Source organism: Nerophis lumbriciformis, linkage group LG20, assembly GCF_033978685.3.
Source record: "Nerophis lumbriciformis linkage group LG20, RoL_Nlum_v2.1, whole genome shotgun sequence".
NCBI lineage: Eukaryota > Metazoa > Chordata > Actinopteri > Syngnathiformes > Syngnathidae > Nerophis > Nerophis lumbriciformis.
Window position 1 is genome coordinate 2505001 of NC_084567.2, and position 13507 is coordinate 2518507.

General features: G+C 41.2%; 1 protein-coding gene across 1 annotated transcript; it reads right to left on the bottom strand.

Moving 5' to 3' along the window:
- Window positions 1-2133: 2133 nt before the first annotated feature.
- LOC133619736 (uncharacterized) lies at window positions 2134-12319 on the bottom strand. The gene is made up of 2 exons (XM_061980980.1): window positions 12079-12319; window positions 2134-3609 (listed from the first exon to the last, which is right to left on the bottom strand). Exons 1-2 carry the CDS (start codon window positions 12209-12211, stop codon window positions 2489-2491), a joined length of 1254 nt encoding a protein of 417 aa, XP_061836964.1. The 5' UTR covers window positions 12212-12319; the 3' UTR covers window positions 2134-2488.
- Between the last annotated feature and the right edge of the window lie 1188 nt (window positions 12320-13507).

A 13507-nucleotide genomic window follows, 5' to 3' on the forward strand; every position in this document is an offset into this window, starting at 1 on the left:
CTATAAGAATACATTTTTAAAAACATGTTTTTAATTGTTAAGTGCCCAATGCACATGATATATATGTTTCTTAATGAACTCAACTTTCAACACAATTCTAACGCGTATGAAAATACAGATTCACCACTTTAGTCATCATTTTTGCGCTTAAAGGCCTACTGAAAGCCACTACTACCGACCACACAGTCTGATAGTTTATATATCAATGATGAAATCTTAACATTGCAACACATGCCAATTGCAATAGCTTACTAAAGTGCAACATTAAATTTCCGGTTGAAAACGTCTATGTATGATGACGTATGCGCGTGACGTCAATAGTTGAAACAGACATTTTGGAATAGGTCGGTCGCCAGCTTAAATAGTCTTTTTTCATCGCTAAATTCCACAGTATTCTGGACATCTGTGTTGGTGAATCTTTTGCAATTTGTTTAATGAACAATGGAGACAGCAAAGAAGAAAGCTGTAGGTGCGATCGGTGTATTAGCGTCTGGCTACAGCAACACAACCAGGAGGACTTTGACTTGGATAGCAGACGTGCTAGCCGACGCTAGCCGCCGACTGCATCAATGATCGGGTGAAGTCCTTCGTCGCTCCGTCGATCGCTGGAACGCAGGTGAGCACGGGTGTTGATGAGCAGATGACAGCTGGCGAAGGTGGAGAGCTAATGTTTTTAGCAAAGCTCTGTCGAGGTCCGTAGCTAAGTATTTATTTATTATTTATTAGCCTTTATTTAACCAGGTAAAATCCCATTGAGATCAAAGATCTCTTTTCCAAGGGAGACCTGGCCAAGAGGGCAGCAGCAAGGTTACATTAAAAACAGTAAACAACACATAAAACATCACATTTACAACATTAAAACTTGATCACATGACACATGTGCATACAGACAAGGTAGACTGCAGTCCTTTCACAGAAGCTTTAAACTCATTCAACGTAACTAGGGTTTGAAGTTTAATGTTCGATTGTAGGTTATTCCAAGCCTTCGGTGCTGAAAACCTAAATGCTTTCTTGCCCAAGAAAAGTTAGCTTCAATGGCGTCGTTAGCAACAGCATTGCTAGGCTTTGTCAGGCGGTACATCATTAACCGTGTGGTTACAGGTCCAAAGTTTGGTAGTATTGTTGATATTCTGTCTATCCTTCCAGTCAGGGGCTTATTTCTTTTGTTTCTATCTCCAGTTAAGCACGATGCTATCACGTTAGCTCCGAAGCTAAAGTGCTTCACCGATGTATTGTGGTGGAGATAAAGGTCACTGTGAATGTCCATTTCGCGTTCTCGACTCTCATTTTCAAGAGGATATAGTATCCAAGGTGGTTTGAAATACAAATCCGTGATCCACAATAGAAAAAGGAGAGAGTGTGGAATCCAATGAGCCCTTGTACCTAAGTTACGGTCAGAGCGAAAAAAGATACGTCCTGCACTGCACTCTGGTCCTTCACTCTCACTTTTTTCATCCACGAATCTTTCATCCTGGCTCAAATTAATGGGGTAATCGTCGCTTCCTCGGTCCGAATCGCTCTCGCTGCTGGTGAAAACAATGGGGAAATGTGAGGAGACTTTCAACTTGTGACGTCACGATACTTCCGCTACAGGCAAGGCTTTTTTTATCAGCGACCAAAAGATGCGAACTTTATCGTCGTTCTCTACTAAATCCTTTCAGCAAAAATATGGCAATATCGCAAAATGATCAAGTATGACACATAGAATGGATCTGCTATCCCCGTTTAAATAAGAAAATCGCATTTCAGTAGGCCTTTAAGGAAACTTCTTTATGACTGTAGCTCCAGACTACTTCTGTTTGTTTGATGATGTCATTACTGCCACAAGTGGTGGAAAAGTGCACTACAACTGAGTACGGGCTGTCTGGGAGAGACAACGTCGGAATACTCAAGCCAATGAAGTGTGTGCTGCTTGGAAGCAGCAAAAAGAAACCAATTTACTGCAAGTAACACACGTCAAATCTGGAAGCGGTTGAATAGGATCTTTCAAAATAAAAGTCTCTTAACACCAAACCGATTTATTTGAGATTAAAAACAGTTTTGTATACAGAAAACAACGTTAGCTACTAAGAATATAATAAAATATCTTAGCACAGCATACAAAGTACACAAAATAACACAAACAGTTGTGATATGTCTGCTAAACAATAATCATACAATTACTTTTAATGCATCTTTTGTTTGATTTCTGGTGTGTGGCTTATAGAGGTTCCGACCAAACTTGACAGAATTTAAGGAAATAAAACCCCACAAGAGGAAGAATTGGAAAGGAAAAACAGAACAAAAAGACAGGGTAGGGCGGCCATCTGCCTCAAATTGTATCGCGCAGACTACTGAATACAGTCACTGCTGCTTATTTGTTGTTTCTTGAGTCTTTTAGTACACATTATGTCCGAAAATTTTTACTATCCTTTGTGTATGTAACTTTTAAAACATTTTTTTATCAAAGGCTGCGTTTTAAGCCGTTTTCAAGACAAAACATGAGCAACTAAGAGTGTTTCTCCCCCGCGTGTGTTCTCATGTGAATTTTTAAAGTAGACCTGTGAGAAAACGTACTACTGCAATCCGGACAGCTAAAAGGTTTTTCTCCCGTGTGTGTCCTTGCGTGTATTTTCAAAGCCGACCTGTGAGAGAATCTACTGCTGCAAACTGAACAACTGAACGGTTTTTCTCCCGTGTGCGTCCTCATGTGTATCTTTAAAGCAGACTTTTGAGAAAACGTGCTCGTGCACACTAAACAACTGAAAGGTTTTTCTCCTGTGTGCGTTCTCCTGTGGGACACCCAGGTCGCCTTCCGGGTGAATCTTTTACCACAGACCATACAACAAAAGGGTTTTTCTCCTGTGTGCGTCTGCATGTGTTTCACCAGCGTCGCCTTTTGAGTGAATCTGTTGTCGCAAACTGAACATCTAAAGGGTTTTTCTCCGGTGTGCGTGCGCATGTGTTTCACCAAAGTGTCCTTTTGAGTGAATCTGTTGTGGCAAACGAAGCAACTAAAAGGTTTTTCTCCTGCGTGTGTTCTCTTGTGTCTTTTTAAGGCGAACCTGTGAGAAAATGTGCTACTGCAAACTGAGCAACTAAAAGGTTTTTCTCCGGTGTGCGTTCTCATGTGTTGAGTCAAACTGGACATCATCGGGAAGTCTTTGGCACAAAATGAGCAGTTGAAACATTTTTTACCGGTCTCTTCGGAGTGTTGGTTGTCGGTTTGAGTCCTGATGTCACCTTCACAGTCTGTGCCGCTGCTCAAAGGTTCTTCATCCTCAGGAAAGGGTGATGTTGTGTTGTCACTGTCTGACAGCGGCGCTCCACACAGGCCTGTTGTCATGTGTGGTAGCGAGCTGGTGCTTGGAGGCTCCGCCCCTCTGGTCTCCTCACACGGACTGTGATGAAACTCAGGGTCTTCAGTCTTCATGGAGACCACGGTCAGTTGCAACTTGGTGAGATCAGCCTCCCTCAAGCCAGGAAGACAGTCTCCCCACTGAGGGGTCAAGAACTCCTCCTCCTGGGACGCCTCCTCTTCCTCTTTAATGTGGGGGGGCTGTGGATCCTCATTACTTAAAGTGGAGATCCTCGCCCCCGGCCGGGGGGGACGTTTTTCTTGTCGGACACCTGCCGGACACAAAGAGTCTTGCTTGAACAGTTCAACGGTCTTCCCATGGTCAAAGAGAGAGAGTGAGAATGTGGCAGGAAAGACACATTGTCAGAATAATTGTATCTAGGTTATCACAAAACTTTGTTTCCATGAGTTCCCGGCGAGCAGACAAAAGCTGTCTTTGATCTTACCAATCAAAAGCCTTGTAAAACTCCACTGTGTAGGATGGGAAGCGACATGAAGGTGTCAGTTTCTTTGATGTATTGTAATCCACAGGAAGATTTTGCCTTGACCCGAGATCTACAAAGCGGAGAGGAAGCAAGACCGGACCCCCCTCCAGGCACCTTTTCTTTGAACTGTTTTGTAACTAAGGCTGCAGCTAACGATTATTTTTCTATCGATTAATCTATAGATTATTTTTTTCGATTAATCGGTTAATCTATAGATTATTTTTTCGATTAATCTATAGATTATTTTCCCTTTTACCGATTATTTTTTTATTTAAAATGAAGATGAAAAAATAAATGTTGGCCAGTTTTTTCAAAAGGCATGACTTTTATTTACAAAAAAAAAAGTATGGCCACTCAGTCAACATTGACAACAACATGACAAAATATTCTGTAACAATGTAAACATTTAAAACTTTTAACATTTAATAAAATTAAAAGTAGCTTATTTGCTTTTTAATGTGCAAATATAAAAGTAAACATCCAGTGCAAATCTTAATATTCTGCAATAGTATAAGCATTTCTAAAGTAAAAGTATTGCTTATTTTGCTTTAAAATGTGCAAAAATAAAGATAAACATCCAATACAAAAAAGTGCGAAACGAAATATTCTGTAACAGTGTACCGTATTTTCCGCACTATAAGGCGCACCTAAAAACCACAATTTTTCTCAAAAGCTGACAGTGCGCCTAATAACCCGGTGCGCTTTATTACGATTCATTTTCATAAAGTTTCGGTCTCGCAACTTCGGTAAACAGCCGCCATCTTTTTTCCCGGTAGAACAGGAAGCGCTTCTTCTTCTACGCAAGCAACCGCCAAGGAAAGCACCCGCCCCCATAGAACAGGAAGCGCTTCACCCGCCCCCGGAAGAAGAAGAAAAAACGCGCGGATATCACCGTACGTTTCATTTCCTGTTTACATCTGTAAAGACCACAAAATGGCTCCTACTAAACGATCCGGTTCATAAAAAGACGCAATCTCTCCATCCGCACACGGATTACTACCGTATTTCACAGCAACTGAACCGCACTGTGGAACGGGAGCACGTACGGTGAATATTCGCTCCACAGGGAATGAGAAGTCATCCTTCACTGTGGTTCTAGCTTGCCATGCTAACTTCCACTCATGGTGATATTCAAAAGGAAGACCTTGCCAAAAGAGACCTTTCCAGCCGGCGTCATCATAAAAGCTAACTCGAAGGGATGGATGGATGAAGAAAAGATGAGCGAGTGGTTAAGGGAAGTTTACGCGAAGAGGCCGGGTGGCTTTTTTCACACAGCTCCGAAGGCGAACACACCTTCACTAAGACGGGCAGACAGCCTCGGACGACATACGCCAACATTTGCCAGTGGATCGTAAATGCTTGGGCAGATATTTCGGTCACAACTGTGGTCCGAGCTTTCCGGAAGGCAGGATTCACAGAACAACAGCGACACTGACTCCCGATGACTTCTACGAGACGGAACCGGCCATTTTGGATCCCACGCTTGCGCAACTTTTCAATTCGGACACCGAAGACGAAGAATTCGAAGGATTTACGAATGAAGAATAACTTCAGAAGGTGAGCGCTATGTTTATTTTGTGTGTTGTGACATTAACGTTCGAGCAACATTATGTTACTATTGCTCTACACCATTTTGAATTTTACTATGTTTGTGATTGCACATTTGCGTACATTTTGGGACAGAGTTGTTAGAACGCTGGTTTTCAATATATTATTAAAGTTTGACTGAACTATCTGACTGTTTTTTTGACATTCACTTTAGCGCAGCGTTTTTTTGACATTCACTTTAGCGCAGCGTAGGCGCGGCTTTTAGTCCGGGGCGGCTTATTGGTGGACAAAATTATGAAATATGTAATTCATAGAAGGTGCGGCTAATAATCCGGTGCGCCTTATAGTGCGGAAAATACGGTAAACATTTCAACAAAAGTAAAAGTATTGCTTATTTTGCTTAATAACACAACAATGATAGTATGATTAAAGTGAAAGTGAATTGTTGGTTTGTACATAGTATATGTAACTGTTAATGTTGTAAAAGGTATTTGCACAACTAATTAACGTTAGCGTTAAAGAGGAGCGCGTCTTTGTAAACACTGAACAGGCACGCCAAACGCGCCTCTCAGAGCGAAACGGTGTTTTAGTTTATGAATTTACAACGCAGATACAAATGACACATTCATGTTTTTGTGTAATGATGACAACGTATACTCACGCGGACCATTGACTAGTTGATGGTGATGGCAAGAACGCTGTCGGGTGTTTTCTTTTCAAATGTTCCTTCATAGCCGTTGTGCTGCTATGATAGGCCATTTCCGCTCGACACAGTGTGCATACAACAACTGTCAAGTGTTTTGCTTTTTTCGCTGTGCTTATCCCACACTTGAAGGGATGTACCAATGCTGAATGTGGCTTCTGGATTTCACTCAAAAGACCAGACCGTAGTTACTTTTTCCTTTTATTTTCCTTAAGTTTGCAACAGTTTTTCCAACGAAGAAACAGCTTCTTTTTTCTTCTTTAGTCTTTTTAGCAGTCTTTAGCAGTGTTAATAGACTTTAGTTTCTTTAGCTGTCATTAGCTGTCTTTAGTAGCCTTTAGTAGCCTTTAGCTTCTTTAGTAGGTGAAAAACCTTTAAGGACAAAACACCACAAGATTAACATGCTGTAAAAAATCAATCAATTATCAATCCCATAATTTACAATTATTAATTAGGCTATCAAACTCTTAACCATTAAACAAGTGCAAGAAAATGGACACATCTTTTCCCTTTAAGTTAAAACAGATTTTAAATAAATTGTCTCAACATAAATGCACCAAGATACATATAAAATACATTTAACACCAGAAACACAATAGATAAATGCAACAGAAAAGCCAATATGCAAATACATAAATACATAACCAATTAACCACCTATTTAGATACATATTTAAAATCCATATTCAATATAAATATATTATTAATTTAGCAGTGAAACACTCAATCTTAAACGCTGTCTACTGGTAGAAAAATGCCCCTTTTTCTACGCCCTCACCAGCAGCCAATGATCCAACACAGTTAAATTGAGCGACTTCACCCTCCTGATGAAGCAAACTGCTCCAACATTTATCAAACTAAGCAAAGAATATCAACACTAAACAACAGTTACATAACACACTGTGTGTATTTAGCCTCCAGACTAAGCACGCTACATGCACACAACCCCCCCCGCCCCCATCTCACCAGCGCAACAGGTGCGCCACACCCACGAAGAGAAATATTAAATCTTACATACTTTTGGCACAACTCTGGGTTTTCTGTAATGAACTAAACCTTTTTCCACTCTGCGCTGGCGTCTTTTGTACTCCTTGATTTGACACAGCGGTCTAATTACCGGGCTCGCGCACCAGCAGATGAGACGGGAGCGCGCCGCGTTATACCTGCGCGTGAACGTAAACTGATTGGCTCTGATTTTATAAGCCGACTGGCCGAAATAATGCCGAATTATATCCATTTCCTGGGGTTGCCTAGGTGAATAGGGATGCGGATGTGCTCTAAGATCAAATATAATTTTATTAAGTGGGGTTTGGCTGGTTGCTAAACAGCCACGGTTGCGAGCTCGCGCTTCAGCTGACGAGACAGCTGTTCGCCGCTACAACATTATTAGGCCCATCCATTTTTTCCCTCGCTCGCACCGCTCGCATCATCTGCTTTGCGCTCCGCCATGACGGCAGTGTGACGTAAATATGCGACGCGTCGAAGCATAAAAACGACGTCGACGTATTTACGTAACCGATGACGTCGTTTCAGCCTTAGTGTTTTCCCACGCTTGTGTTGACATTTCATTTCCGTCCTGGGAATTATAATCTGAGGAAGGTTATATTTGGAAAAAACATTTCTACTTTTCATATATTTTTCTTGTGATAGTTTCCCGCCCGAAATCACATACTTTTGAGTTTTAGTCAACTTTTACTTTTACTGTAATCTGGTTTATCTTTAGAACAATCTAAGACGCAGAATGGGTTTGCCAGCACATACACAGGAATACAAATGAAAATGAAAAAAGTATGTTCAGTTGTTGAACAAAGTTATGTTTTTTTAACATCCATCCAATTTTTATACCGCTTGTCCTCGTTAGGGTCACGAGGGGGGTGCACCCGAGACTGGTCGTGTTAAATAAATATTCTATCAACTAAAGGCGTGGATGAAACACCATTTCCTGCAACTGAACAGCTCCAAAACCGAAGCCATTCTAGTCACACCCCTTCACCAGCATCACCACATTCACCTCTCAACCTCAATCACTAATCTGGGTGCTAGAATGGACCCTCACCTGACCTCTGAGGCTCACATAAAACTACTGTGCAAGACCTCATTCTGCCACCTTTGGAACATTGCAAAGCTCCGCCCCTGATGAGAGTACGAAAATATGAGCACATCACACCACTTCTCAAATCCCTTCTGTCAGAATAATTGTATCTACCGTATTTTCCGCACTATTAGCCGCACCTAAAAACCACAAATTTACTCAAAAGCTGACAGTGCGGCTTTTAACCCGGTGCGCTTTATATATGGATTAATATTAAGATTCATTTTCATAAAGTTCGGTCTCGCAACTACGGTAAACAGCCGCCATCTTTTTTCCCCGTAGAACAGGAAGCGCTTCTTCTTCTACGCAAGCAACCGCCAAGGTAAGCACCCGCCCCCATAGAACAGGAAGCGCTTCTTCTTCTACTGTAAGCAACCACCCGCCCCGGTAGAAGAAGAAGAAGAAGAAGCGCGCGGATATTACGTTTCATTTCCTTTGTGTGTTTACATCTGTAAAGACCACAAAATGGCTCCTACTAAGCGACAGGTTTCCGGTTCATGAAAAGACGCAATCTCTCCATCCGGACACGGACTACTATTTCACAGCAACTGCCTAAAGACTTTCAAGAAAAGCTGGCTACTTTCCGTGCATATTGTAAAAACAAGATAGCTGAAAAAAAGATCCGGCCAGAGAACATTATCAACATGGACGAGGTTCCACTGACTTTTGATATTCCTGTGAACCGCACTGTGGATACAACGGGAGCACGTACGGTGAATATTCGCACCACAGGGAATGAGAAGTCATCCTTCACTGTGGTTCTAGCTTGCCATGCTAATGGCCAGAAACTTCCACCCATGGTGATATTCAAAAGGAAGACTTTGCCAAAAGAGACCTTTCCAGCCGGCGTCATCATAAAAGCTAACTCGAAGGGATGGATGGATGAAGAAAAGATGAGCGAGTGGTTAAGGGAAGTTTACGCGAAGAGGCCGGGTGGCTTTTTTCACGCAGCTCCGTCCATGTTGATATACGACTCCATGCGCGCCCACATCACAGATGGTGTCAAAAAACAAGTGAAGCACACAAATACAACACTCGCCGTCATTCCGGGTGGATTAACCAAAGAACTCCAACCGCTGGATATTGGTGTCAACAGGGCATTCAAAGCACGACTGCGAACGGCGTGGGAACAATGGATGACCGAAGGCGAACACACCTTCACTAAGACAGGGAGACAGCGCCGGACGACATACGCCAACATCTGCCAGTGGATCGTAAATGCCTGGGCAGATATTTCAGTCACAACTGTGGTCCGAGCTTTCCGGAAGGCAGGATTCACAGAACTGCTGGACAACAGTGACACTGACTCCGATTACTTCGACGAGACGGAGCCGGCCATTTTGGTTCCCACATTCGCCCAACTTTTCAATTCGGACACCGAAGGAGAAGAATTCGAGGGATTTATGAATGAAGAATAACTTCAGAAAGTGAGCGTTATGTTTATTTTGTGTGTTGTGACATTAACGTTCGAGCAACATTATGTTGCTATTGCTCTGCACTATTTTGAATTTTACTATGTTTGTGATTGCACATTTGCGTACATTTTGGGAGTGAACAGAGTTGTTAGAACGCTGGTTTTTAATATATTATTAAAGTTTGACTGACCTATCTGACTGTTTTTTTGACATTCCTTTAGCGCAGTTAGATGCGGCTTACAACACGGGGCGGCTTATAGGTGGACAAAGTTTTGAAATATGCCGTTCATTGAAGGCGCGGCTTATAACCCAGGGCGCCTTATGGTGCGGAAAATACGGTAAGTTATCACAAAACTTTGTGTTTCAATGAGTTCCCGGCGAGCAGACAAAAGCTGACTTTGATCATACCAATAAAAAGGCTTGTAAAACTCCACTGTGTAGGATGGGGAGCGACATGAAGGTGTCGGTTTATTTTATTTTGTCTTGACCCGAGATCTACAAAGCGGAGAGGAGGCAGGACCTGACCCCGCCCTCCAGGCACCTTTTCTTTGAACTGTTTTGTGACCGAGGGCAATGGCTGTTTACGACCCCCCTTCCCTTAGAAACAGCTGTTGCCATGTTAATCAGGGAAAGTCCAAATAAAAGAGGAGGCGTACAATCTGTTATGATCCGCTGCCCGGATCATATTTCTGTTTGGGTTTTCGGGTCACGTGTGTTTTCTGTCTTGGACTCATTTTGTTCCTGTCTGTGCACCTTTGAGTTGGTTACCATAGTTACATATTAATTCCACCTGCCGCTTGTGTTTCTGACGCGCACCTGTTGTAATCACTGACATTATTTAAGCCTGCCTTTTCCAGTCAGTCAGCCTGGTTTCTTTATTTGTGTCACGCGACTGCTGAGTAAGTTTTTGCTTGTCTCCTAGCCCCCTGCTAAATGTCATAGTCGTTGCTAAGTTGTAGCCTTAGCTTCCGGTGCGCTCGGCACCTTTCTCAGTCGGTTTGTTTTCTGTTTTGTACCCGTTTTGTGTTGTTTTATTATTAAATCAAGTGTTACCTGCAAATCCTGTCCGGATTCGTCCCTTGCATCTTGGGAGAACAAAACCCCGCATCATCATGCGCCCTGAACGTGACACAATCTTTCGTCAGAGCATGGGACTACACTGTTCAAGGGTACAGTGTCTACGCGTTTCTCCTCAATTGAGCTAAATTGAATTCTGTCTCCGTTTAACTCCTTGCTTCTTGTCTTGTTTAATAGATGTCATCAGTGTTTGAACCTGACACCTTCACTGGCTTCCTGTTCCACTCAGGATGGAATACAAAGTCTCCCTACTAACCCACCAGTGCCTCCATGGAAATGCCCCCCTCAAAGAACTGCTCACCCCCAAATCCTCCACACGACACCTGCGCTCCGGACAGACTAACCTCCTCCGACCGCCGAGGACAAAGCTACGAGTCTGTGGAACGCTCTCCCTGACCACCTGAGGGCACCACAGACTGTGGATGCTTTTAAAAAAGGCTTAAAAACCCTTATTTTTAAAAAAGCCTTTTTTTTTAGATATATGCATGCTAGCTCTAGTTTTAATTGTTTTTAATTTTTGTGATCTTTTTATGTATTTATTTAATACACTGTAGAACCTCTAAAGGCTTAGTGGCCACATGCGTGGACAGCACCTTTTAGCTCTTATTTCCAAAATTGTGTACACTACTGAATTGGGGTCTTATGGCCGCTTATGTGGACACTTATACTGCCATCTGGTGGTGTCAGAAGAGTATAACATACAATGGAATTTGGAGGAAAAAAAGGGAAAAAAATAAGAATTAGCATGTCACTAAACATGAAGTACACGTTTGTGTACTAATGGACTAAGTACATCATATCAAAAGATGATTCTTAGTTTTTATTCTAATTAGTTAGTAGCACTTTGAGGTTGTTTGCTCAATGGAAAGTGCTTTTTACAAATAAAATCTATTATTATTATTATTATTAACTATTTATTCATGGGACCTATATATGTAAGAAAGGACTATGAAACAGGAAAGGGGTATTGTTAAATAAACTCGGCTTCTTCCTACTCTTATTCAGATATGTTGTGATGACAGACTGTAAATATTTAATGTATCATGTTGAGAATATTCTGTTAAACAATCAATTTTGGTAATATTACTCTTCTTTGCCCCTAAAATGGATAAAAGTCTCCCAACAGAGTCTTCCAACTTCTGTAAAATCCACATTGAATATAAATAAACACTTTGGATTGTTTCACTTTCGTTCTATTTTCGTTCCTTGGTGGCCATGACGTCATATATAAAGATGAGCCCACGTGACACAACCAGGAAGTGTGGGGGGAGTTTGGACACAGCCAATATTTTTTGTGGAAGAAAAGACATTTTTGTTGAAGATGTTACATTTGAAAGCAAATAAAACGCCTTGTTTACCACTTAGGCCAAATATTAAGAGCGACATGGTTGAGATAGTTAGGTGCTAAAAGTTGAAACCTACCTTCATTGTGAACAGCCTTCTCCTCTCTTCTTCTAGAAAGTTCCTCCTCGTACGACGCTATCGTTCTTTCAAACAGCGCGAATATTTCGTCGGCCGCCGCCATGAGTCGCTCCTTCACCAACTCTTTCAACATTCTTTTACGTTTTTAAACTCAAACTTCGTCTTCGTCGTTCTTTGTCTTTTGTCGCCGTTGAAAGGCGCCAACTTCCGCTTTTTTTCTTCTTCCGGGGCTAAAGCCTTCGTGACGTCACACTGCTGCCATCTCGCGGCGGTATTGAAGAATACAATCCAACTTCATTTCCACAGCACTTTTCATAGAGGCGCGTGAAAACAGGAATGGTTTAAAGCAGGCATGGTCAACTTGTTTTCATAGAGGGCCACATCGCAGTTATGGTTGCTCTCAGAGGGCCAATTTTAATAGTGAATAGTATATCAATGTAAATGTATACGTGTACAATACATGTTTATAATTGCTTATGCATTTGATTATTAGAATCTTTTTTTTACATACACTGTTAAAAAAAACCTTCAGATTTTACTGCAAAAAACTGCCTGCTCAGTCTCCAGAATTATACCAGGTTAAGTTAAAAAAAAAAAAAATATATATATATATATATATATCCATCCATCCATCCATCTTCTTCCGCTTATCCGAGGTCGGGTCGCGGGGGCAGCAGCCTAAGCAGGGAAGCCCAGACTTCCCTCTCCCCAGCCACTTCGTCCAGCTCCTCCCGGGGGATCCCGAGGCGTTCCCAGGCCAGCCGGGAGACATAGTCTTCCCAACGTGTCCTGGGTCTTCCTCGTGGCCTCCTACCGGTCGGACATGCCCTAAACACCTCCATAGGGAGGCGCTCGGGTGGCATCCTGACCAGATGCCCGAACCACCTCATCTGGCTCCTCTCGATGCGGAGGAGCAGCGGCTTTACTTTGAGCTCCCCCCGGATGACAGAGCTTCTCACCCTATCTCTAAGGGAGAGCCTTAAAATAAAAATATATATACATATATAAAGTATATATATATATATATATATATATATATTAAATATATATATATATATATATATATATATATATATATATATATATATATATATATATATATACTTTATATATGTATATATATTTTTATTTTTTTACTTAAACATTATACGTATATACATACATACATATATATTTATTTATTTTTTTACAAAAAAATAAAACATTCTGTAATTTTTTTTTACCAGTTTTCACTTAAACTGGTAAAATTCTGGAAAAATAAATAAATAACATATATATATATATATATATATATATATATATTCTTTTGTAACAGAGAAAATTATACATATATATTTTTATTTTTATTTTATTTATTTATTTTTTCCAGAACTTTTCCAGTTCAAGTTATAATATATATATATATATATATATATATATATATATATAT